General features: G+C 35.5%; 1 protein-coding gene across 3 annotated transcripts in view; it reads left to right on the top strand.

Annotated features, from left to right (window-relative positions):
- The window catches only part of GRIA4 (glutamate ionotropic receptor AMPA type subunit 4), a 519,215-nt gene that overhangs the window by 172,998 nt on the left and 319,347 nt on the right, over window positions 1–26,870 (top strand). For all 3 annotated transcript variants that reach the window (XM_061202612.1, XM_061202613.1, XM_061202614.1), the window contains exon 3: window positions 21,846–22,085. In XM_061202612.1, coding sequence (XP_061058595.1) covers window positions 21,846–22,085 — 240 coding nt within the window. The remainder of the gene's footprint in view (window positions 1–21,845; window positions 22,086–26,870) is intronic.

The raw sequence follows: 26,870 nt of genomic DNA, 5'->3' as shown, positions 1-26,870 counted from the left end.
TAATATATATATAATGGTTGACATGGAACAAAATTTAAAAGATATCATTGTTTATATCAGATGGTGGTATGCTGTGGATAATTTAATTTTTCTTCTTTATGTTTGTCATATTTTTAATACAGTTGCTATTATTCCCCATAAACAATATAAATTTTAAAATTAAAAAAAAAAAAAAAAAAGAATGATATGATCTTCACAGCACCCAAACTCTTGCCAAGGAAGCCACCTTACACTGAATGGAATCTTGTTTCTCATGTTGAATATTGCAAATAGGATTCTGCTTATTCCTTTATAGGCCTTGAAAGAAAAATGAGCCATGTGTTTCCATTACAATGGTCTGACTGCAGAAAGAAATGTGCAAACAAGTCTGTATATTTTCACTAAGATTTCAATTAGTTTAATTTAGAATTTAAATCTTCTTTCTAGCTGAGACATCATAAAACTGAAAGGGAGCATGTACAGGGCTGTGCAAGTGCAGCCCATGATTATATTTCATTGTGATCTTTGATAGCCTTGTGCAGAGCATCTCCAGAGAAGACATTTCTGAGAAAGTGAAAGAACTTAATTGTGATATAATTAAGGTGAAATATTTTTGTGTAATTTGCATTTCAACTTGTCATTTATGGTGAAGAACTTCAGTAACTTTACGTACTGTAGCTACCAACCATTTAGACATCTAAGAAAATTAGCTTTTATATATTAATAACCTATAATAATGCCTTAAAGGCATAAATTAATGAATTCTGGGTCCAGCATGCACTACCTACCATCTGATTTAGCCTGTTCAAATCTGAACATGAGGAGCTTATCATTTTAACAGCAAATAATTGGAGAAAGAGGAAGATGCTTAATGAATACTTTCTAACTTTTTAAAGATTTCATATAAATTGTTAGTGTTTTAAGGGAAATTATTTTAAAGATCCAGATGGGTGATAGTATTTCTTTTAGAAGAAAAATAAATGGCAGGATTCTAAAAATTAACAGGTAGAAATTAGATGAACTCATGGTGGAAAACAGTAGTCAGGAAAGTCCAGGACCAGGAGCTGTGCAGGATAAGGTTCAGGAGAGGTTGCAGGACCAGGAATTAATAGAATTTCACATGCAGCTCCAGAATCTATGCTGCTGGGTGAACTCATAGCCTCATCATCTTCTAGGTAGTGAAAATTAAATACATAAAAATGAAGTTATAACATCGTTCTGATAAAAATATGAAATATAAAAGTATGTTTTTTGTCAATTGTGAAGGAGAGGATTGTCCTATTACCTGAATTTTAAATTGTTAAAATATTAATATATAATTTTGACTACAATCGGTTTCCTTATATAGAATCATTAAATTTCTATGTCATAATAGCTGGCAGTTTTCAGAGACTAAAATTTAATTTAAAACTAATAGTAAACTGGCACACAGTTGAAAGGGAAGTGAGAACACACATAAACATCGAAAGTAAACTGTCGAGACTCACAGTAGAAATGAAAATTTTTAACTACTCAAGTCAACTCATCAACCTGAAAGTAGATTTTTGTGGCTTCCAGTCAGTCATTCCACCCTCTCCTAGTCTGTCTTATTTCCTTATTTCTTTTACTAGAGACCATGATTTCATTCATTTAACAAATATTAATTGAGCACTTTCCATGTGCCAGTTTTAGAACCTGAGAATAAGGTGAACAAGGAAGTCAAATTATCTGCTTTTGTAGATCCTTTATTCTGCTGGATAAAAGAGATACATAAGCAAGAAAATAAATAAGATAATTTCAAATAGTGGTAAGGACTATACAAAAACTTTAAAAAGATCATGTGGTAGAGAGTAACTGTAGCTGTGGGAGCCTCATTTCATAGAGGTGTCAGGGAGCTCCTCTCTGGGGAGCTGGAATTTTTGCTGAGACAAGAACAGGGAAAATTCCAGCCATGGGAAGGCCAGGAAGAGGGAGCAGCTAAGGCAAAGGCCCTACAGTGGGATGAAAAGGGAGTGTTTGGCTGAGTGTACTGAGAGAGGGGACAATGGTCAATGAGACTAGTGAAGGCAAGATCATTAGAAGTTTTTAAGACCACATGAATATTATTCTAAATATGATGAAAAGCCACTGAAATTTTAAGTAGGGATGAGATGCAATCTTATTTGCATTCTCTGCTGACTGTAGAGTAATTGGGGAGGAAGAAAACTGGAAGTAGGAAGTATGTTTAGTATAGTTATAGACTTTTGTAGTATACTGGGCAAGATAATGGCAGCATAATGGAGATATAGAGGACTGAGGGACTTAGATATTATTTTAGACATATTGGAGGTAAAACCATCAAGATTTGCTCATGACTTCAATATGGGGATAAAAAGAAGATAAAAATAAAGAACATTTTGATAAATGGTCATGCTTTTAACTAGGATTGGGGAAAACAGATACCAGGTCCTGGAAAAAAATGAAATTCTTCTGTTTTGTCCCAGCTGGATTTTAAGTGCTGGATAGACAATCAAAGGGAGATGTCAAGCATTGATATTTGAGTCAGAAGCTCATCGGAGACGACAAAACAGATGATATTTATCAGGGATATATTGGCACATGGATGATATTTGAAATCATAAAAATAGATGAGATTATCTAAAGAAAGAGTATAGAAGAAGGGTTATGTTATTATTTGAAGATAAGTCATAGTGTCAATTATATCTCAGTAAAGCTGGAAAAGAAAGGAAAGGAAAGAAGGAAAAAGGGAAGGAAAGAAGAAGCGAAGGAAAGAAGGAAGGAAGGGAGGAAGGAAGGAAGGAAAGGAGGGAGGTCAGACAGGGAGATACAAGCAAGGAAACTGAGAATAAGTGTTCAGATAAGAGGAGACCCAGGAAAGTGTGCTGTTAAGTAAGCCAAGAGAATAATGTGTTTCAAGAAGAAAGACAGTAATAAACTCCTAAACACCAACTTCTCTTTATTTCCTTCGATCACCATCCTTGTGCTGAGCCTGAAGAAAATCATGAATTTCTAAGTTGCTGTCCAACTCACATTTTCAGATCTTGTCTTTTGTCAGCATTCATTTAATCATACATATTGTTTTGTCATTCATTCAATAAGGTTTTATAGGGCACTTACTAAATGCCAGGTATTGTGTTAAATATGTTGTGTTGGTTACAGTTGTGGATAAAATAGGCATGGTTCTTTATCATCATGGAATTTATAAGCCATTTTATATGTTCTTGTTTTAGTTTCCTCTCCTACCCTCTGCAACCATTTGAAATGTGTGCCACTTTCAAACACCTTTATCAAACCTCACTGATACAACCTTGCCTTTTATATCAGTGCAACTAAAAAACTATCAGCCCACATACATCTTATCTAATCTTTTCATCTGCGAAATCTATGGAAAGAGGTACCCTTCACACACCTGCACATCTCATTCAAGGCCAACGTTATACCCATCCCTGACCCCAAACATTCTATTTTTCTGGGGCCTTACTTAATCACTGACCCCTTTCTTTTCTGTATTCTATCTCCCTCTCTACTGGCTCCATTTCCTCAACCTATAAACATGCTCAAATTTCTCCTGTCCTCCCTCAAGGACCCCTCCCCCCAAATATATATATATATTACCACTTGATATTCTGAGAAGTCATATTCCTTTGAAGATAAATTCAACATTAGATCATTAATGAAGACAACATTTTATTGGTATCTAATCCAATTGTTACTGGAATCATGAATCTGAAATGTATTATTAGGAACTCACTATTACTAGTATTACTAATTAACTCCTAGAAGTTATGTATAGCAACTTTAACCAGGAGTTCCTGGATCAAAAGCCATGTCTCTCCTACAGTGACAAGAACCCCATCGACCACATGGACCAAACAGCATTCTCTGGCTTCTCCTTTGTGAACCCCACATTCAAGAGGCTCCTGGAAAACTGAAGTTTCCAGACATTCCTGCCAGCCCACCCCAGCCAGGGAGCATGGGTCAGCCAGTACAACCTGCCCACTCAGCCCAGGCAGAGCAAGCTGGGCCCCCCACTTCATTGGCACCTGCCTGCCCCCCCCAAATAAGCAACAGTGTGATAATTGTGATTTCTGCTGCTGTCCACCCCCCTCAACCTCCAGAGAGGCCTCAGCTCTTGTCTGGTTGGGCTTTTATGGTACAGGATCTCTATAGTATGTATTTGCACAATGCACAGAGTTTTGAATGCTCTGGTGGCAGTTTTACTGTATTTTAAGTACATAATAACTAGGTGCCATATGATGACTCCATCTTCTCACCACTATGTTTATATTCAAGCAATCATTGTACATTTGTCTTCCTAATATTTCTATACATCATTTGTCCCTGAAGTAGGTTAAATGTGATTTTAATCAGAAATAGAAATGCTTACTGAGATACCAGGGCATATCTCTTTTTCCAAGATGTCATCTATAATAGATGATCCAGCATATGCTTACACTACTTTTGAATAACCATTAAGATGTTAACAGCAACATTACAAAGTCCCACAGACAACTCATAGACCTCTAAAAATAAATCCTGAAATGAAAATTTGCCAAGTTTTTCTCTATAACATTTTATACTTTTGATCTTTCATTCCTTGAAACTTTCTACTTCTTTCATCCACCAGTTCTCCTACTGTTCTGATAATGTCTGCTATAATCTTGAAATGAATTGTTTCTCACAGTTCTATCCTCAGACCAAATTTTCACTGCACATTTTTCCTAAAGCATCCCACATTGACTTTCACACCCACTTCCTTCCACATCTATATATTTAACCCATTCCTTTTTGCTTAACCTCATGTTTTTATATGCAGGTAACTGCTAGGCATCTGACACCTCAAACTCAACATGTCCAAAATGGAATCTATTGGTTTTGATGTAAAACTGCTCTTTTCCTACAGGATCCAAGCAAAATCCAAGCTATCCAATCCATCACCAAAGGTGATATCTCTACTATTTATTCATTAGTTCAAGATAGAACCAAAAAGCATCCTTCAGTCTATCTTCTTCCTCGTCCTCCTCCCTCCTGTCCTCTTCATCCAATAATTTATTAGATTCTGCTAATTAACTCCTAAATATTTCCTATTACATTTTATGTCTACAACAACTATTCTAGCTTTATTCCCTTATTATTTCTTTCTTGGACTACTACAATAACCTACATATTGGTTTCTATGTCTTCAACCTTAACCTCCACAGACAGGTATCATTTCCTCCAGTCAGCCTTCTCTATGTTGTCTGGACTCCTCCTCTGTGCTTCCTCATTCCCTGTACCAATTCCTTAGTGCATTCACCATCCTGAATATCAATTTACATCTCTGTCTTGTCCTCTAGAGTGTGAACCTTTTCTCAGTGAAAATACCCTATTAACTGAACTTTATTAGAAATGTTTAACACAATGACTAAGCAGTATGTAAGCATTTGTTGAATGAAATGAGTGGTAGTGTTAAATCTACCCTTTTTGCAGTGCATTCTTTCTGCTACAAATGGAAAAAAAACACCAATGTTTTTTACAATACTTTATTCAGTTTCTGCAATACTTTATACATAAGTTATGCTTATGTTGGAAAATGGATAGCTTAGTCACCCAAATTCAAATATCTACAAGGCTGGGCTGCTACCATAAATATCTGAAATGGCATAGTAGTAGTAATAGGGAGTGGTTTGGCTTGCAGCTTAGTGAGGACTGCACACTCCACCAAAAAACATTCATATTCAATTAAAAAAAAAACTTAGGGACAAATAAATCTCGTATTCTCCACATTTATGGGGACAAGTTGGTGATACCTGCTACAGATGTATTACAACAACTCATAACGCCTGTCACCTTAGCTCAGAAAAAGGCCACTCAGATAAATGTATCTTACACATTATATACAAATTGGATAGTATAAAAGATAGTTTAAAGTAGTTTTAGTAGTTTTTTCGTTTCTGTTCTGCTCTTTTCTCATTTCCTAGACCCAATGTGTTCACATGCCATACATTACATTTTCAACTTTTTCTTAAAGCTTTCAGTTTTTATTGATTTCATCATAGTGATATATTTTCCATCTGCAGGTTCCAATCATACTTCTGTTGCTATAGATACAGTGAATTTCAAAAAGGGAATAAGTAATTAAGAGTTTTATAGGAAAAACAATTACAAATTTTTCTGTACTCTGACCTTAACTGGGCATATATCTGAGGAAAATGAAAACACTAATCCAAAAAGATATGTGCTCCCCAGTGTTCACAGCAGCATTGTTTACAGTTGCCAGGATATGGAGGCAACCTGGGTGTCCATCAATGGATGGTGGACAGAGAGGATGTAGTGTATGGTGTGGTGGAATGTTACTCAGCCATAAAGGAGAATGAAGTTTTGCCATTTGCAATAACATGGATGGATTTGTAGGGTATTGTTCTGGGTGGGGTGAGTCAGACAGAGAGGGACAAGTATGGTATGGTGTCACTTATGTGTGGAATCTAAAAAATAAACTAGTGAATATAACAAAACAGAAACAGACTCATGGGTATAGAAGACAGACTGGTGGTTGCCAGTGGAGAGAGGGAAGGGGGGAAGGGCAAGAAAAGGATAGGGGATTAAGAGGTACAAACTATGACATATAAAATAAATAAATGACAAGAATATATTACACAATACAATATAAAATATAGCTAATATTTTATAATAACTATAAATTGAATATACCCTTTAAAAATTGTGAATCACTATGTTGTACATCTGAAACAATGAATGAAGAATGAAGATAGGAAGAAATTAGCAGTTCCAAAGAGAATAATTTGAAACATTAGATAAATTTTTGTAACCTAAATTTTCATGTACTAAGAAATAACTAATATTTTCCTTCATATAAAATGTAAATGATAAGAGTAACAATAATAAAATAACAATAATAATGAATGAGGTAATATATGTGAATGTTCTTTGTAAAACGTAAAGATCTATCTAAAGGAATAAGTTGTTATCTTTATTTTTTTAATCTTCTGCCGACACATTCTAACCCTTCTTGTAACAGAAAAGGCTGGGGAAATTATTCAAGGCAATAGATTTTTCACAAATGCTAACAGCATCAGCCAATTTGCCAAAGCCATCAGAGTGGGAGAATGTGTTTAATTCTTGGGTATCCCCCAGTGTAATAACGACCATCAGGTAGAACAGGTGAAGTAACATATAAGCACAAAACACCTATTATGTTTACACTGACTAATCCATGAGAAGAGAGAAACAACAGATTTGCAGTACCAAGCCAATATCCCCAGCATAACAATGTCTTTTATTTTACAATCCTCACCTCACCTATATCTGGCTCACAAATTCTTCCCTAGTTCTATCTGCAAAATGTAATTACTACTTCATTTGTTGTTCTAATTGCCATTTTTAACATTATTTGCATTGGTAAACTATCATCAATATAAGGAGGAAGCTTATAACCATGACTGCTAGCAATGAGACCTGTGTAGTTCAATTTATCCTGAGACTCTTGTCCAACATGACCTTGTTCCAACACATTCTTAAGTTACCTCACTGCTGTGATCATAGGAATGTAAATATCCTGTAGTCTCCTCTGTTTTAGCTTGCCTCCTTCTCCTCAACGTTTGCCTGATTATTCCTCTTCCCCTGAACTTACTGACTCAACACATTCCATTTCTGGTAAATAAAACTAATACATTCCCCTTCTCCAATATTGATAGATGTAATTTTTATTAATATTATCCAACAATTATTGCTGTAATATCTTTATAAAAATTTATGCAATATGTCTACAACATGTAATGTCTAATCTTAATTGTATATACAAACCTAGTAGATAAGAGAGAAACAAGTAACTTTATTACAGTGTAATAATAGGAAGTAATAAAGTTTCTGAGAGAATAATATATCAGATTATATAAAATGATACTCTTCCTTAAAATATTATTGTACTTTATTTATTCACTTGTTCAGTCAACACAATATCCATTGGGGTATGTAAGGTGAATAAGACTCCCAGGAATCTCATGGCTATTGCTAGGGATGGACAATATCAAAAATAACTATAAGAAATACAGCTAAGGAAGGTCAGTGTTTTAAGAAATGCACAGAGTATAAGGGCACAAAAGAGGAGGGGCCTCTAATTCAGCCTAAGGGAATCAGGGAAAGTTTACAAGAAAAGGAAATTTCTGCATAATTAGGATTGATAATTCATAGAAATGGCAAAATATTTTAGAGGTTATGCCAAACGTAAGTTTGGATGAAATTTCTACCTTAGACCACAACATCTGCATATACAGTAACACATGCAGCAAAGATTTTCAGTTACAGAATTATTACTGATTCTATAACATAAACATACTTTTTAAAAACAATTATAAGTATTAGATTTTTTAAATGTATGTTAAGTTTACAAGAAGATAAAAATGTATATATCCAAAGGAAAGAACTGGGGAACTGAAAACAATAATAATTTAAAAACAAGAGTGGACACTGTGGCTTTCCTTGAGGAGATTTGAACTAAATGTCTGAATGGGAACATGATCTTAAAGACATTGGACCAACAAGTAGCATGAAGTTGGAGCTAAGACTACCATACAAACCAGGCTATAGCTTTAGTGAGAGTGTAATTTTAGTGGCTTGCCAGGAGCTCTGTATACAAAAATAATCATAAAGATGGTCTCTCATGAGAATTTTTACACATCGTCTGCTCCCATGTAAGCTTTCTGTACAAATTTATGCACTCTGCATTTTCCAAGAAACCATAAGCTGAGATTTACAGGTATGCATGCACACACACGCACACGTGCACACACACACCAGCACCGCCACCACCACCACCACCACCACCACATATACAAATACACTGGGATGCTTGGCAAATGCAAAATCACTTTTGAGACATGTTTATCCAAAGCAAGTTTCTCTAAATTCTCACAGACAGACTTTGTTAAAATGAGCTCACAATTCAAAGCTATGAAACTAACATGTTGACAATTCACCTGGAGTAAGAATTATAATCCACACAAAGGAGTGTTAAATTACCAAGGGTTTCAGGTAATAGAAATATTGGATAGAGGCTATGATATGTTTAAAATATTTAAACACATGTGGAACTACAATATTGAATAATAATAACATGTATGACAGGAGCACAATTTCTAGGTTAAAATGCTTAAATGTCCTTGTGTTATTCAGATGGAATGTGGAGATATTTATTAAACTTAGAATTTTATGACCAAGATGGCAGTGTAGGAGACCCAGGCTTCTGTCTTCCCACAAAGAACAACTAGGCAGCTATCCACAAATGAAAATATCCCGGAGCTCAGGAGTCCACTTATGAAGCTTCAGCAACACAACAGAGCAAAAATCTGAGAACAATCACACAGAAACGATAGGAAGAAAAGTTGCATTTTGCCTGCATCATCCCTTCCCGAAGACTGGCACTGTTTAGTGCCAAAAGGGAACTCCCAACCCAAGAGATTTCTCTTGGCCCAGAAAAGGAGGAGGGTGAGTGACCAGCTTCCCCAGTCTTTTAGGGAACTGCACAAAGTACCCACTGTGGTTTCACCCCATCCAGAGACCAGCAAAGCTGAGACATCTAGAGACATCTAGGAACAAGGAAGAAAGGAAGGGGCTATCAATAACAGCCATGTGCAGGAATGACCTTGGTTCCCAGTAGCCTGCTTCTCAGAGGATCCCAGTAGGCTTCACTACTAAGGATCTCAGCAACCCTTAAAGATATTGCAGACTAGCACAGCTTTTATCACTGGACCCCAGCGGACTGGTCCACAAAGGACCCAGGCAGATTTCTCTGTTGAAGAAGCCAACAATCAAAACAACCATCACAGATTCCTTGCCTACTTCATGGCTGAAATTTTTGTCCTACAGATTTTCACATTCACAGATGCCAGTTGCCTGAATCCCTTCCTTTTCTCTTCCTTCCTCCTCCTGCCAGAACCCAAGATCAGTACTAGCAGCCATTCCCAGCCTCTGCAGCTATGTGCATGCAAGATGCCAGCCTAGACCCCTGCAGCCAACTCCCACTACTGTGTGCACACCCATTATTAGCCCCTGTAGCCACATTAGTGCCCACCAACAAACAAGGTCCCCACACCTGTTGTGGGCCTCGATCTGGCCCTGACCTTTTTCACTGTCCTGCCCTGCAGTTGGTTGCCTGCAGCTTGTCCTAGTAGTCAAGAACCTGCACGATGCCTGCCCTGATTCCCATTACCAGCCCCCACCACCATACATGCATTTGCAGCTAGCCCACGCTGTTCCATGACTACATGCCAACAAGCAGGGCTCCAGGGGCTGCTCATGCTCGTGCAATTATCCCTGGCTCCTTCTCTTGGCCCCAGCTCTCACCACTGTGTGTGTGTATGCAGTCAGCCAAGTGTATGCACACCACTGGTTCTGGCCACCACTGCCACCTTCCCCAGTCCCTAGCTGCTGGACCTGGAGGTGCTCTTGAGAACCCCACAAGCAGCCTTAGTAGCCAATGTGAAACCCCCATAGCTCTTGCCAAGGACCATGCAGTTTTCAATGTCACAGACCCCAGCTGCCTGAGCTGATGAGACACAATGTCCCCCCAAGACCTGGAGAGCTCACACACACCCCTGCACTTGGCACTCTGTAGTATTAGACTAGGCTGGAGTCACAAAATGTTCCAGCATTCCCCAACTCACAGATAAAGAAGTCAGCCCATAAAGTCTGGAAGAGGAGATGTTTTCTTAAAATGTGCAGACACCTACCCAAGGTTACAGGGATCACAAAGAATCAGAAAAACATGACACCACCAAAGGAACACAGTAAATATCCAGTAATTGACCCCAAGGAAATGATGATCCATGAATTGCCTGACAAAGAATGCAAAATAATTGTTCTAAAGGTTCTCAGAGAGCCACGAGAGAACACAGATAAGCAATTTAAAGAAATCAAGGAAACAATACAAAAAAATGAGAAGTTCAACAAAGAGATAGAAAATATAAAAAGAACCAAACAGGAATCTTGGAGCTCAAAAATATAATGACTGGCCGAAGGATTCAATAGAAAGTTTCAACATCAGACTCAACCAAACAAGAGAAAGAATCAATGAACATGAAGGCACACCATTTGAAAATATCCAGTTAGAGTAACAGTAAAAAAAAAAAAAAGAAAATGAAAAAAAAAAAAAAAAAGAAAATGAAGAAAACCTACAGGACTTATGAGACACCATTAAGATAAACAATCTATGAATTATGGGAGTTTTAGAAGGAGAAGAGAAGAAGATAGGGACAGAAAGTTTGCTTAAAAAAATAATGGTTGAAAATTTCCCAGATCAGGGGCAAGATTTGTACATTTGAGATCATGGAGCTCACAGGTCACCATATTCAAGTCAAAGCATTCTTATCCAAGCACATTATAATAAAAGTAGCAAGCATTAAGAAGTTTGCCACTTATAAAAGATCCCCATAAGGCTATCAGTGAATTTCTCAGCAGAAATATTATAGGCCAGGTGAGAGTGGGAAGATATATTCAATGTGCTGAAAAAAAAAAATTTCAACCAAGAATACTTTATCTGGCAAAGTTGTCCTTCAGAAACGAAGGAGAGGTAAAGGCTTTCCCGGACAAACAAAAACTGAGGGAGTTCATCACCACTAGACCTGCCTCACAAGAAATTCTGAAAGGAATTCTTCAAGCTAAAATGAAAGCATTCTAATTAATAACATGAAAATGTATGAAACTATAAGGCACACTGCTAAAAGTAACTATATAGGCAAATTCAGAAAACTCCAATGCTGTAATATGATGGTATGCTAATCACAATTCTAGTACAAAAGTTAAAGGACAAAAGTATTAAAAATAACCATAATGGATATATTATATAAAAAGATGGAAATTGTGACATCAAAAACATAAAATGAGGAGGAGTAAAAGGGTAGAGCTTTGTATGCTATTGAAGTTAAGCTGGCATTAGCTTAAAATAGACTGTTATATCTATGTTTTATGTAAGCCTTATTGTAACCATAAAGTAAAAACCCACAGTTGTTACACAAATCATAAAGAGAAGGGAATCAAAATCACTATGGAAAATGATTAATTCACAAAGACAGCAAGAGATGAAGAAAGGAGCAAAGGAATTACAAAACAGCCAGGAAACAATTACTAAGATGGCATTAAGAAATGGATAAATTCCTAGAAACATACAATCTACCAAGACAGAATCATGAAGAAATATAAAATCTGAACAGATCGATAATAAGTAAAGAGATTTAATCAGTAATCAAAAACTTCCCAGCAAAGAAAAGCTCAGAACCACGTGGCTTCATGGGTGAATATTTAAAGAAGCATTAATACCAATCCTTCTCAAACTCTTCCCAAAAATTGAAGAGAAAAGAACACTCTCAAATACATTTTACAAGGCCAGCATTACCTGACACCAAAGCCAGATGACACGAAAGAAAAGAAATCTACATGTCAATATCCCAGATAAATATAGATGCAAAAATTCTCAACAAAATACTAGCAAACTGAATGCAATCACACATTAAAAGGTTTATACACCAGGATCAAATAGGATGTGTTTCAGGGATGAAAGGATAGTCCAACATCTGCAAATAAATAAAATAAATATTATAAACCATATTAATAGAATGAAAGATAAAAATCATGATTATTTCAATAGATGCAGAAAAATATTTGACAAAATTCAACATCTTTTCATAATAAAAACTCTTAACAAAATAAATAGAAAGAGTACCTTAACAAAATAAAAGTCATATATGATAAGCCCATAGTTAACATCATACTCAATGGTGAAAAGTTGAAAGATCAGGAACAAAATAAAGGTGCCCACTTTCACCACTCCTATTGAACCAAGTATTGGAAGTCCTACCTAGAGCAATTGGCAAGAAGAAGTAGTAACAGGCACCCAAATCAGAAAGGGAAAAGTAAAAATGTCTCTGTTTTCAGATGATATGCTTTCATATATAGAAAATCCTAAAGACTCCACCAAAAAACTATTAGAACTAATAAATGAATTCAGTAAAGTTTCAGGATATAAAATCACCATACCAAAATCAGTTGAATTTCCATATACTAACAATGAACTATCTGAAAAATAAATTTTTAAAAATTTACAATAGCTTAAGAAACAATAAAATACTTAATAATAAACTTAACCAAGAAAGTGAAAGATCTGTACACAAAAAACTGTAAGATATTGATGAAAGAAATAAATGGAAAGATATACCATGCTTAAGGATTGGAAGAATTAGTATTGTTAAAATGTCCCACCACCAAGGAAGTCTACAGATTTAATAAAATCTCTAGCAAAATACCCATGACATTTTTCACAGAACTAAAACAAATAATCCTAAAAATTTGTATGGAACCAAAAAAGACCCCCAAACCAAAACAATTTTGAGAAAGAAAAACAAAGCTGGAGAAACCACACTTCCTGATTTCAAACTACATTACAAAGTATTGTAATTAAAACAGTATGATACTGGCATAAAAACAGACACATACAACAATGGAACAGAATCAAAAGCCCAGAAATAAACCCATATACTTAGGGTCAACTAATATTTGTCAAAGGAGCCAGGAATACTCAATGAAGAAAAATAGTCTCAATAAATGGTTTTGAAAAAACTGAATACTCACATGCAAAAGAATGAAATTGGACCCCAATCTTATGCCACTCACAAAAATTAATTCAAAATGGATAAAAGACTTAAACTGGTCATAGCAATGATTTTTTTGAATATGGTACAAAAAGCACAGGCAACGAATGCAAAAATAAACATCAAACTAAAAAGTTTCTGCACAACAAAAGAAACAATCAACAATATGAAAAGACAGCCTACATAATGAGAGAAAATATTTGCAAATAATATATCTGATAAGGAGTTAATATTCAAAATATATAAGGAACTCATACAATTTAATAATAATAATAACAATCTGATTTAAAAATTAGTAAAAGACCTGAATTGACATTTCTTCAAAGAAGACCAACAGATACAAGAAAAGATGCTCAACATCAGAGAAATCAATCAATCTAGGAAAGGCAAATCAAAAGGACAATGAGATATCACTTCACACCTGTTAGAATGGCTATTATAAAAAAGACAAGTGATAACAAGTGTGCAAGGATGTGGAGAAAAGGGAACCTTCATAAACTGTGGGGGGAGGGGGATATAAATTGCTATAGCCACTATGAAAAACAGTATAGAGATTCCTCAAAAAAATTAAAAAACGGGACTACCATATGATCCAGCAATGCCACTTTGGGTATATACCCAAAGGAAGTGAAATCACCACCTCAAAGAGATATCTGTATACCCATGTGCATTTCAGCATCATTATACATCATTATTATATATTAATATACAGTAGCCAATGCATGGAAACAATGTAAGTGTTCACTGATGGATGAATGAATAAAGAAAAGATATAAATAAAATATATATATTGTATTAAAAAATTTTATGAATTTTATGAATTTATATGAAGTACAATATTTTTCAGCACCAAACTGAAAGCCAGTATCTTAGATTTGAGTTCTAAAACTCTTCAAAATTTTTTTCAGTAAAGTAAAATAAAAATTAATTGAACCAGATTATCTACTACATAAAGTTTGAGAGTGGGTCCTCAACTTGCATGAAAATCAAAGGAACAGCAAAATATGAAATAAGAAAGCACTGAGTAACTCCAGGTTATATGCCAAATGTATAGCACTTACATAAATATCTCCAAACTTTGGTGGAACATTCATGAGGTTAAGGTCCAATCCAGCAACTTGATTTATTCGGTCCCTTAAATCATAGAACTGAATTGAGTTTAAGCCTAAGATATTCATATGTTAAATTATGATGTTTCTCATAAGTTGCAGGAAAATTATAGCCAGTCACACTGTCAGAACAAGCTTTCCAGGTTGGTCAATCTACTCAGGTAATCAAATTCTACTTTCTGGTGAGCATAGAATTAGAATTGGATGTTCTTTCTTGATAGTATTTCTTTATTAAATATTCATGAAAATAACTGGTATTTGTTAAAAGAATCTGAATACTTGGTTGTGAATCAATTGTGGTATTTTACCCTCTAATCATTTTACTCTCTTATTAAATAATAAAACTACTTAACTTTATACATGCATATAGAAAATTTGTGTTCATAATATCTGCCACTTACTAATTGCCTCGTATATCCTCATAGGATAGCAGTTTTAGATACATTATCTCATATAATCCTTGGCATATTATATATTCATAGGTGAGACAAGTAATTTTAAGGAATTTAGCCAAGGTTACCTGGCTAATAAGCAAAATCACCACGATTTGAACTTACTTGCAAAGTTTGCAGTCTTTCCCCTATATCTTTTTTTTTTTTTAACATCTTTATAGAAGTATAATTGCTTTGCAATGGTGTGTTAGTTTCTGCTGTATAACAAAGTGACTCAGCTATACGTATCCATACATCCCCATATCTCCTCCCTCTTGTGTCTCCCTCCCACCCTCCCTATCCCACCCCTCTAGGTGGTCACAAAACACAGAGCTGATCTCCCTGTGTTTTGCGACTGTTTCCCACTAGCTATCTATTTTACTTGTGGGAGTGTATATATGTCCATGCCACTCTCTCATTTCGTCCCAGCTTACCCTTCCCCCTCCCCGTGTGCTCAAGTCCTTCTCTATGTCTACATCTTTATTCCTGTCCTGCCCCTAGGTTCTTCAGAAACTTTTTTTTTTTTAGATTCCATATATATGTGTTAGCATATGGTATTTGTTTTTCTCTTTCTGACTTACTTCACTCTATATGACACTCTCTAGGTCCATCCACCTCACTACAAATAACTCAATTTCGTTTCTTTTTATGGCTGAGTAATATTCCATTGTATATATGTGCCACATCTTCTTTATCCACTCATCAGTCGATGGACACTTAGGTTGCTTCCTTCTCCTGGCTATCGTAAATAGTGCCTCAATGAACATTGTGGTACATGACTCTTTTTGAATTATGGTTTTCTCAGGGTATATGCCCAGTAGTGGGATTGCTGGGTCATATGATAGTTCTATTTTTAGTTTTCTAAGGAACCTCCGTACTGTTCTCCATAGTGGCTGTATCAATTTACATTCCCACCAACAGTGCAAGAGGTTTCCCTTTTCTCCACACCCTCTCCAGCATTTACTGTTTCTAGATTTTTTGATGATGGCCATTCTGACTTGTGTGAGGTGATACCTCATTGTAGTTTTGACTTGCATTTCTCTAATGATTAGTGATGTTGAGCATCCTTTCATGTGTTTGTTGGCAATCTGTATATCTTCTTTGGAGAAATGTCTATTTAGGTCTTCTGCCCATTTATGGATTGGGTTGTTTGTTTTTTTGATATTGAGCTGCATGAGCTGCTTGTAAATTTTGGAGATTAATCCCTTGTCAGTTGCTTCATTTACAAATATTTTCTCCCATTCTGAGGGTTGTCTTTTCATCTTGTTTATGTTTTCCTTTGCTGTGCAAAAGCTTTTAAGTTTCATTAGATACCATTTGTTTATTTTTGTTTTTATTTCCATTTGTGTAGGAGGTGGGTCAAAAAGGATCTTGCTGTGATTTATGTCATAGAGTGTTCTGCCTATGTTTCCCTCTAAGAGTTTGGTAGTGTCTGGCCTTGCAATTAGGTCTTTAATTCATTTTGAGTTTATTTTTGTGTATGTTGCTAGAGAGTGTTCTAAATTCATTCTTTTACATGTAGCTGTCCAGTTTTCCCAACACCACTTATTGAAGAGGCTGTCTTTTCTCCATTGTATATTCTTGCCTCCTTTATCAAAGATAAGGTGACTGTATGTGTGTGGGTTGATCTCTGGGCTTCCTATCCTGTTCCATTGATCTATATTTCCATTTTTGTACCAGTAGCAAACTCTCTTGATTACTGTAGCTTTGTAGTATATTCTAAAGTCAGGGAGCCTGATGCCTCCATCTCCGTTTTTCTTTCTCAAGATTGTTTGGCTATTCGGGGTCTTTTGTGTTTCCATACAAATTGTGAAATTTTTTGTTCTAGTTCTATGAAAAATGCCAGTGGTACTTCGATAGGGATTGCATTGAATCGGTAGATTGTTTTGGGTAGTCTAGTCATTTTCACAATGTTGCTTCTTCCAATCCAAGAACATGGTATATCTCTCCATCTGTTTGTATCATGTTTAATTTCTGTCATCAGTGTCTTATAGTTTTCTGCATACAGGTCTTTTGTCTCCTTAGGTAGGTTTATTCCTAGGTATTTTATTCTTTTTGTTGCAATGGTAAATGGGAGTGTCTCCTTAATTTCTATTTCACATTTTTCATCATTAGTGTATAGGAATGCCAGATATTTCTGTGCATTAATTTTGTATCCTGCTACATTACCAAATTCATTGATTAGCTCTAGTAGTTTTCTGGTAGCATCTTTAGGATTTTCTATGTATAGTATCATGTCATCTGCAAACATTGGCAGTTTTACTTCTTCCCTTCATATTTGGATTCCTTTTATTTCTTTTTCTTCTCTGATTGCTGTGGTTAAAGCTTCCTAAACTATGTTGAATAATAGTTTTGAGAGTGGGCAACCTTGTCTTGTTCCTGATGTTAGTGGAAATGGCTTCAGTTTTTCACCATTGAGGATGATGTTGGCTGTGGGTTTGTCATATATGTCCTTTATTATGTTGAGTTAAGTTCCCTCTATGCCTACTCTCTGAAGAGTTTCTATCATAAATGGGTGTTGAATTTTGTCAAATGCTTTTTCTGCATCTACTGAGATTATCATATGGTTTTTATCCTTCAATATGTTAATATGGTATATCACATTGATTGATTTTTGTATACTGAAGAATCCTTGCATTCCTGGGATAAATCCCACTTCATCATGGTGTATGTTCCTTTTAATGTGCTGTTGGATTCGGTTTGCTAGTATTTTATTGAGGATTTTTGCATCTATATTCATCAGTGATATTGGCCTATAGTTTTCTCTTTTTGTGGTATATTTGTCTGGTTTTGGTATCTGGGTGGTGGTGGCCTCCTAGAATGAGTTTGGGTGTGTTCCTCCCTCTGCTATATTTTGGAACAGTTTGAGAAGGATAGGTGTTAGCTCTTCTCTAAATGTTTGATAGAATTCACCTATGAAGCCATCTGGTCCTGGGCTTTTGTTTGTTGGAAGATTTTTAATCAAAGTTTCAATTTCAGTGCTTGTGATTGGTCTGTTCATATTTTCTATTTCTTCCTTGTTCAGTCTCGGAAGGTTGTGCTTTTCTTATAATTTGTCCACTGCTTCCAGGTTGTCCATTTTTTGGCCTATCGTTGCTTGTAGTAATCTCTCATGATACTTTGTATTCCTTCAGTGTCAGTTGCTACTTCTCCTTTTTCATTTCTAATTCTATTGATTTGAGTCATCTCCCTTTTTTCTTGATGAGTCTGGCTAATGGTTTATCAATTTTGTTTATCTTTTCAAAGAACCAGCTTTTAGTTTTATTGATCTTTGCTATTGTTTCCTTCATTTCTTTTTCATTTATTTCTGATCAGTTCTTTATGATTTCTTTCCTTCTGTTAACTTTGGGGTTTCTTTGTTCTTCTTTCTCTAATTGCTTTAGATGTAAGGTTAGGTTGTTTATTTGAGTTGTTTTTGTTTCTTGAGGTAGGATTGTATTGCTATAAACGTCTCTCTTAGAACTGCTTTTGCTGCATCACATAGGTTTTAGGTCGTCGTGTTTTCATTGTCATTTGTTTCTAGGTATTTTTTAAATTCCTCTTTGATTTCTTCAGTGATCTCTTGGTTATTTAGTAGTGTATTATTTAACCTCCATGTGCTTGTATTTCTTACAGATATTTTCCTGTAATTAATATCTAGCTTCATAGTGTTGTGGTCTGAAAAGATATTTGATATGATTTCAATTTTCTTAAATTTACCAAGGCTTGATTTGTGACCCAAGATATGATCTATCCTGGAGAATGTTCCATGAGCACTTGAGAAGAAAGTGTACTCTGTTGTTTTTGGATGCAATGTCCTCTAAATATCAATTAAGTCCATCTTGTTTAATGTATCATTTAAATCTTGTGTTTCCTTATTTATTTTCATTTTGGATGATCTGTCCATTGCTGAAAGTGGGGTGTTAATGTCCCCTACTATGACTCTGTCAATTTCCCCATTTATGACCATTAGTATTTGCCTTATATATTGAGGTGCTCCTATGTTGAATGCATTAATATTTACAATTGTTATATCTTCTTCTTGGATTCATCCCCTGATCATTATGTAGTGTCCTTCTTTGTCTCTTATAACATTCTTTATTTTAAAGTCTATTTTGTCTGATATGAGAATTGCTACTCCAGCTTTCTTTTGATTTCCATTTGCATGAAATATCTTTTTCTATCCCCTCACTTTCAGTCTGTATGTTTCCCTAGGTATGAAATGGGTCTCTTGTAGACAGCATATATACAGGTCTTGTTTTTGTATCCATTCAGCCAGTCTATGTCTTTTGGTTGGAACATTTAATCTATTTACATTTAAGGTAATTATCAATATGTATGTTCCTATTACCATTTTCTTAATTGTTTTGGGTTTGTTATTGCAGGTCCCCTCCTTCTCTTCTGTTTCCTGCCTAGAGAAGTTCCTTTACCGTTTGTTGTAAAGCTGGTTTGGTGGTGCTGAATTCTCTTAGCTTTTGCTTTTCTGTAAAGTTTTTAATTTCTCCATCGAACCTGAATGAGATCCTTGCTGGGTAGAGTAATCTTAATTGTAAGTTTTTGCCTTTCATCACTTTAAATATGTCCTGTCACACCCTTCTGGCTTGCAGAGTTTCTTCTGAGAATTCAGCTGTTAACCTTATAGGGATTACCTTGTATGTTATTTGTTGCTTTTCCTTTGCTGCTTTTAATATTTTTTCTTTGAATTTAATTTTTGATAGTTTAATATGTGTCTTGCCATGTTTCTCCATGGATTTATCCTGTATGGGACTCTCTGTACTTCCTGGACTTGATTGACTATTTCCTTTCCCATATTAGGGATGTTTTCAACTATAATCTCTTCAAATACTTTCTCAGTCGTTTTCTTTTTCTCTACTTCTTCTGGGACCCTTATAATTCAAATGTTGGTGTGTTTAATGTTCTCTCAGAGGTCTCTGAGACTGTTCTCAAGTCTTTTCCTTCTTTTTTCTTTATTCCGCTCTGTCGTAGTTATTTCCACTATTTTATCTTACAGGTCATTTATCCATTCTTCTGCCTCAGTTATTCTGCTATTAATTCCTTCTAGAGAATTTTTAATTTCATTTATTGTGTTGTTCATCATTTTTTGTTTGCTCTTTAGTTCTTCTAGGTCCTTGTTAAACATTTCTTGTATTTTCTTCCTTCTATATCCAAGATTTTGGATCATCTTTACTATCATTATTCTGAATTGTTTTTCAGGTAGACTGCCTATTTCCTCCTCATTTGTTTGGTCTGGTGGGTTTTTACCTTGATCCTTCATCTGCTGTGTATTTCTCTGTCTTCTCATTTTGCTTAACTTACTGCATTTGGGGTCTCTTTTTTGCAGGCTGTGGGTTCATAGTTCTCACTGTTTTTGGTGTCTACCCCCAGTGGCTAAGGTTGGTCCAGTGGGTTGTGTAGGCTCCTGGTAGAGGGGACTGGTGCCTGTGTTCTGGTGGATGAAGCTAGATCTTGTCTTCTGGTGGGCAGTACCATGTCCGGTGCTGTACTTTGGTGTGTCTGTGAATTTATTATGATTTTAGGCAGCCTCTCTGCTAATGGGTGGGGTTGTGTTCCTGTCTTGCTAGTTGTTTGGCATGGGTTGTCCAGCAGTGTAGCTTGCTGGTCGTTGAGTAGAGCTGGGTCTTAGTGTTGATATGGAGATCTCTCAGAGTGTTTTCACCAGTTGATATTACGTGGGGCCTGGAGGTCTCTGGTGAACCAATGTTTTGAACTTGGCTTTCCCACCTAAGGGGCTCAGGCCTGACACCCAGCCGGGGCACCAAGACTCTGTCAGCCACATGGCTGCTAGTGCTTGAGGATCTCCTGCAGATGGGGGGTGACTGTGACTCACTGTGGGGACAAGGACACTGGCAGCAGAAGTTCTGGGAAGTACTACTTGGCGTGAGCCCTCCCAGTGTCTGCCATTAGCCCCACCAAAGAGCCGGGTAAGCTCCCCCTATATCTTAATGTCAATTCTATCTTAGTCTTATTTTTAATGAATCTAAACTCTGGTCCCTTAATCGGGCTTTAGTTTTTCCAGAACATGTGTGTATCTCTTACAGGAGATCATCTAAAGAAAACCAGTAGCAATTTATTTTCTGTTAATTGTTACCCTCTTCTGATTTAATTAAATTTCTTAGACTCTATCTCCAGTTTCAAGAGGCACAATAAAAAAGAACAAAAGAAATGCTTCCAGATTTTATTAATTTATCTTATTTAATTATGCTTCATAATTTCCTAAAACCCAGATATAGAATATAGATATAAATGTTATCAGGACAGTTAATTTTTTTCAGAAGCCTATAACTGCTTTAACAAAGAAAAATCTAAATTCTTTGTTTCACAAGGAACTACTCCTAAGATAAATACCTCTAGATTATCCAACACCCTAGGCTTCATATTGTCACACTTAAAAGTCTCTAGCAAAGGATTTGTCACTTTATCATGGAATGTTATATATTACTTCATTTTAGTCAAATTTTTCTTATTCAAATTGGCTTCTTGAGAAAACCCCTTGTTATCTCATTTACTGCAGGTCTTTGAGTACAAGCTTAACATTTCACTAATTGATTATACAAATAATTGCACACTTCAGTTTTACACTTTCCTTATATTATATTCCTGACATATCAATGACTCAGAGATTTTGTTTGTTTCATAAATTGTAGATGTGGAATCAACAATTTTAGAGTGTGCTAATAGTTTACTTTTTTTTTTTTCTTTTGTTTCAGTCTGTTCACAGTATTCTAGAGGAGTATTTGCCATTTTTGGACTCTATGATAAGAGGTCAGTACATACCCTGACCTCATTCTGCAGCGCCTTACACATCTCCCTCATCACACCAAGTTTCCCTACTGAGGGGGAGAGCCAGTTTGTGCTGCAGCTAAGGCCTTCCTTACGAGGAGCACTCTTGAGTCTGCTGGATCACTATGAATGGAACTGTTTTGTCTTCCTGTATGACACAGACAGGGGTAAGTCGCAATTCCACATCTACATAAGTAAAACTCTAATTTTCTATCTGAAATGACTTTGTATCACTTGTGTGAGCAAAATATTTTGATCCCTAATGTAGCTAAAATCAGAAAATGGTCAATATGTATTCTCAGTATTTTTATCTTGACTCTGGGGAAAACTTTTTAATTAAATGAGCTTTAAATTCACAAGGTTACTTGAGTAAACCATGCTCTTTAGTTGAAATTAAAATAGATAATTTTTTTTAATTTCCATGATGATATTTCAGGTGCAGTCATAAAATATGTATGTCCTTTACCTCAAATGCAAATTATTTCATGATTTGGAAGATTTTAAAATAGTATCAGGTTGAGGCATAGCATTGAGTTTGAAATATAAAATGTTAAATGAGTAATTGAAGGGTCATGATAATGAGAATAAAGATTTGGTGGTAAGGCTTCTGCTTGCTGGCAACCTTTCACTTTATCTTTACCTATCAGTCTGTAAAGATTAATAAGTGGTATGATCCATGTGTTGGAGAAACAAGGTGGATAACTAACACTAAATTATTGGCAATCCATACAATTCTGTACAATGTTGATATACTTTGACTTTTGGTTGAAGACATAACTTAAGGAATTCCAATTTTTGTTCAGTTCTGTTTTTATTTAGTGACCAGAATCATAGCAACATATTATGTTTCAAAATAAACATCAGGGAATCACCTGTGGGGTTTTGTTTTCAGTTCTTTTTCCTTAAAGTGTAAGATTTAGGAGCAGACAAGAAGTTATAGTAAAAGTTCAAACAGGCAACATTTCAAGAACGTGCTTTAATAAAAGTCTACCTGTGAAATGAGTAAAACAATAAATATAAAAACAATAAACAAACAAAATAAATCATTTGAAGATATAATTATCTTCAAAATCCAAATATTCAGAATCCTTTATTGAGACAAAAACTCATTAATGAATTCATATTTCTCATTTATATTTACATATTTAATTAGATGGAAATGTAAGTCATATAAGATTTCACACCAATGATAGTCCATTGCTTATATTGGCATTCTTGGTAAATTTACCATTTGAAAACAAGCTCAGAAAATTTAATATCATCAGTGTATTTTCTTCATGGTTGTAGCATACTCTAATTCTCATTTTGAAATTTGGGAGCCTATCTATATCTCATGGCATCATTTTCCAATAGCTGACAATCCAAAGTATCCTAGAGAATGTATTACAGATTAGAGAAATTATCACTCTGCTCACTTCTAACTTTTGGAAATATTCTTAAGCAGGAGGACACTGAAAATTGAATCATAATGCAAATTAAAACAACAATGAGATACTACTACATGTCTATTAGAATGGAAAAAATTTAGAACACTGACAACATCAAATGGTGGTTAGGATGTGGAGTAACAGGAAGCTTCATTCATTGTTGGGGGAATGCAGAATGGTACAGCCACTTTGTAAGACAATTTGGCGGTTCCTTTCAAAACTAGATTTACTATTACTATATGATCCAGCAATCATGCTCCTTAGTATTTTCACCCAAACCACACAGAAACCTTCACACAGATGTTTATAATAGCTGTATTCATAATAGCCGAAACTTAGAAGCAACCAAGATGTCCTTCAGTAGATGAAGTGATGATTAAACTGTGATACATTTAGACAATTCAGAACTGAAAAGAAATGAGCTATCAAGACATAAAAAGACATGGAGGAAACTTAAATGCATATAACTAAGTGAAAGAAGTCATTCTCAAAAGGATACATACTGTATGATTCCAACCATATGACATTCTGGAAAAGGACAAACTATAAGACAGTAAAAAGATCAGTGGTTTCCAGGAGTGAAGGGGAAGAAGGGATCAATAGGTGGAGCACAGAGGATTTTTAGAGCGGTGAGACAGTTCTGTGTGATATTATAATGGTGGATGCATGTCACTATACATTTGTCCAAACCCATAGAATGTATAAAACCAAGGATGAACCCTAGTGTAAACTAAGACTTTGGGTAATAATGTACCAATGTAGGTTCATCAATTATAAAATATGAGTGTCAATTGCAAAAAAAAAAAAAAAAAATTCCACTTCAATAAAATTGATTTTAAGTGTTTAAAAAATTGAATCATAATGTCAAGAAATATGTACTGGAATATGGATGAGATGGTTCTTCCTGTGGCTTGTTATGACACAGCTCAGTTTGCCACTTTGGGCAGAAGATCCTTATCTTATGGCATCTTGGTCTCATTGAAATACCAGTGGGACCTGTCTCACTTCTTTCCTCTGCCCTTGTGCAAACCAGTCTCTGGCAAGGAGGGGATTCTAGGCATTCATGCAACAGCCTCCCCACCAAACAGGGATTAAAATTGTTGCTTTGTTTTTGCACCAGTTTGTACTTTTTAGGATCCTCACTCCTGCATAACAAGTCAGATGATCCAAACTTGGGCCACCTCCCATTACTTTTTACCATGGCATCTCTCTAGTATAAGCAGACAATACTTGGTTATTTGAAGATTCTTTCTCCTGGTTAAATTTCTGCCTCAAAGGCTTAAACTCATCATGGTACGAGCACTATTTCTTCTAATAAGGCATCCTGTAACTTTTAACCTACCTATTAACTTGCTGCACAAAAAGCCTACTTTTTCCTGTCATCACCCTAGAATTTAACTGGTTACTTTTAACCAGTTGATGTAAGTCACTCTCTAGTATTTTTTAGTTCTCTCCAATACTTACTTTGGGATGAATAGCTAGTCCTTTGAATTGCCTTCTATTATAGTAATTCAACCCAACTTCAAAGTATACACCTTTAGGGACTTCCCTGGTGGTCCAGTGATAAAGAATCTACCTTCCAATGCAGGGGACGCAGGTTGATCCCTGGTCGGGGAACTAAGATCCCACCTGCCGCGGGGCAACTAAGCCCACGTGCCACAACTACTGAGCTCCCACGCTTCAACTAGAGAGCCCACGTGCTGCAAACTACAGAGCCCATGCTCTCTGGAGCCCACACACCACAACTAGAGGAGAGAAAACCCACATGCCACAACTAGAGAGAAGTCCACACGCCACAATGAAGAGCCCACGTCACAAAAAAGATCCTGCCTGCCTCAACGAAGATCCTGTGTGCTGTAGCTAAGACCCGACGCAGACAAATAAATAAATTTTTAAAAAATCACAAAGTATACACCTTTATTCCAAGTGGTAATTGCATGAATGAAAAATACCATGTCAGGAAAATGGCCGTTTCTTATGTTCAGATGGCTCACTCTGCCATGATACTACCATTTTTCTCAATATTCTGGGTCTTACTTAAGTACTTGCAAAGGACAAGGATAATTTTCCCCCTTTGAAACTATTGTGCTCATTTTATGAATTTAGGATCATAAGCCCAATTTACCTCCTCTTAGATACAGTGTTTAAAATTATGTATCACCATCACCAACTGAGGTGTGAACTTCAGTTATGAAAGTATGATTAACTTCTGTCATAAATATAGTTGGCTAAGAGTCATCCATATTTTCATATCATGAATAATTAAAAGAACACATATCAACATTAAAGGTCAGAATTTTTAAATATAATGCACAAAATGAAGTGTAAAGAAATAAGATAGTATGGTACATTTTAGTACTTTTCTCTAATCCTCTACTGTGATCATGAACTGCTCATCTAAACATTTTTCCTGTTCTAAGTAGCTGACTTAATATGACCCTGAATTTCTCTATGAACTTGAGTGGAACATGACTTTCTGATGCCTCATAAATTCTTATTTTGGAATAAGTTATTTCATTGATCCACTCAATTATTTCTGAAATTGTAATCACTATAGTGATACAGTGATATCTTAAGATACAAGAGCTTCACTCTATTATAACTTTAAGTAGTGTTTTTAAATGTTGAATTGCAATCAGTAAAAGGAATAATACTTTATTTCCTCTGATATAAAACCTGTGTTCTAGTCCTGGTCTGCTGTTGATGAGCTGTGTGAACCTGTTTATATTTTTGTCCACACCTAAAGAAAGGAAGGAAGGAAGGAAGGAGGGAGGGAGGGTGGAAGGGAAGAAGAGAGGGAGAGAGAAAGAAAGAAAGAAAGAAAGAAAGAAAGAAAGAAAGAAAGAAAGAAAGAAAGAAAGAAAGAAAGAAAGAAAGAAAGAAAGAAAGAAAGAAAGAAAGAAAGAAAGAAAGAAAGAAAGAAAGAAAGAAAGAAAGAAAGAAAGAAAGAAAGAAAGAAAGAAAGAAAGAAAGAAAGAAAGAAAGAAAGAAAGAAAGAAAGAAAGAAAGAGAAAGAAAGGGGGTGCAGGGGCAGGAGGAAGGAAAGTTGAACTGCATTTTCTTTAAGGCTCATTCAAACTATCTTTAAGGTTTCTTGATATTTTATATTCCAAATATTCTATTCCTTCCCTGGAAATTGTGGGTGGAAAACAAAAGTAGTAGGTGGCATAAGTGATCTCTTTACCAGCAGATGACTTCCTGCTTCTGTGCATTTGACTGACTCTCTAAGAAGAAAAAAAATGTGTTCATTTATTTATTCTTTCAATATATCCATTTATCCATTTAGCATTTAATAAAACTTTGTTCAGTTTTCATCAGGTACTTTGATAAGTATTAATAATGCAATAATGAACAAGCCACTACTGAAAATAAATTAACCCGCTTGCTATGACTTCATTAGGAAATAGTACACAACACTCTACTCGACAACTAGAAACTTGTCTTTGATACATAGCTTGATGTTTTTACAATTTTAATTTGGAACACAACTATTTTCCAAAAAGATCATTGTCTTTTTGGGAAAAA

This window comes from Eubalaena glacialis, chromosome 10 (genome assembly GCF_028564815.1).
Source record: "Eubalaena glacialis isolate mEubGla1 chromosome 10, mEubGla1.1.hap2.+ XY, whole genome shotgun sequence".
In the NCBI taxonomy this organism is placed as follows: domain Eukaryota; kingdom Metazoa; phylum Chordata; class Mammalia; order Artiodactyla; family Balaenidae; genus Eubalaena; species Eubalaena glacialis.
Note: the sequence above shows the minus strand (reverse complement) of the source record. Positions and strands in the feature narration are given on the sequence as shown.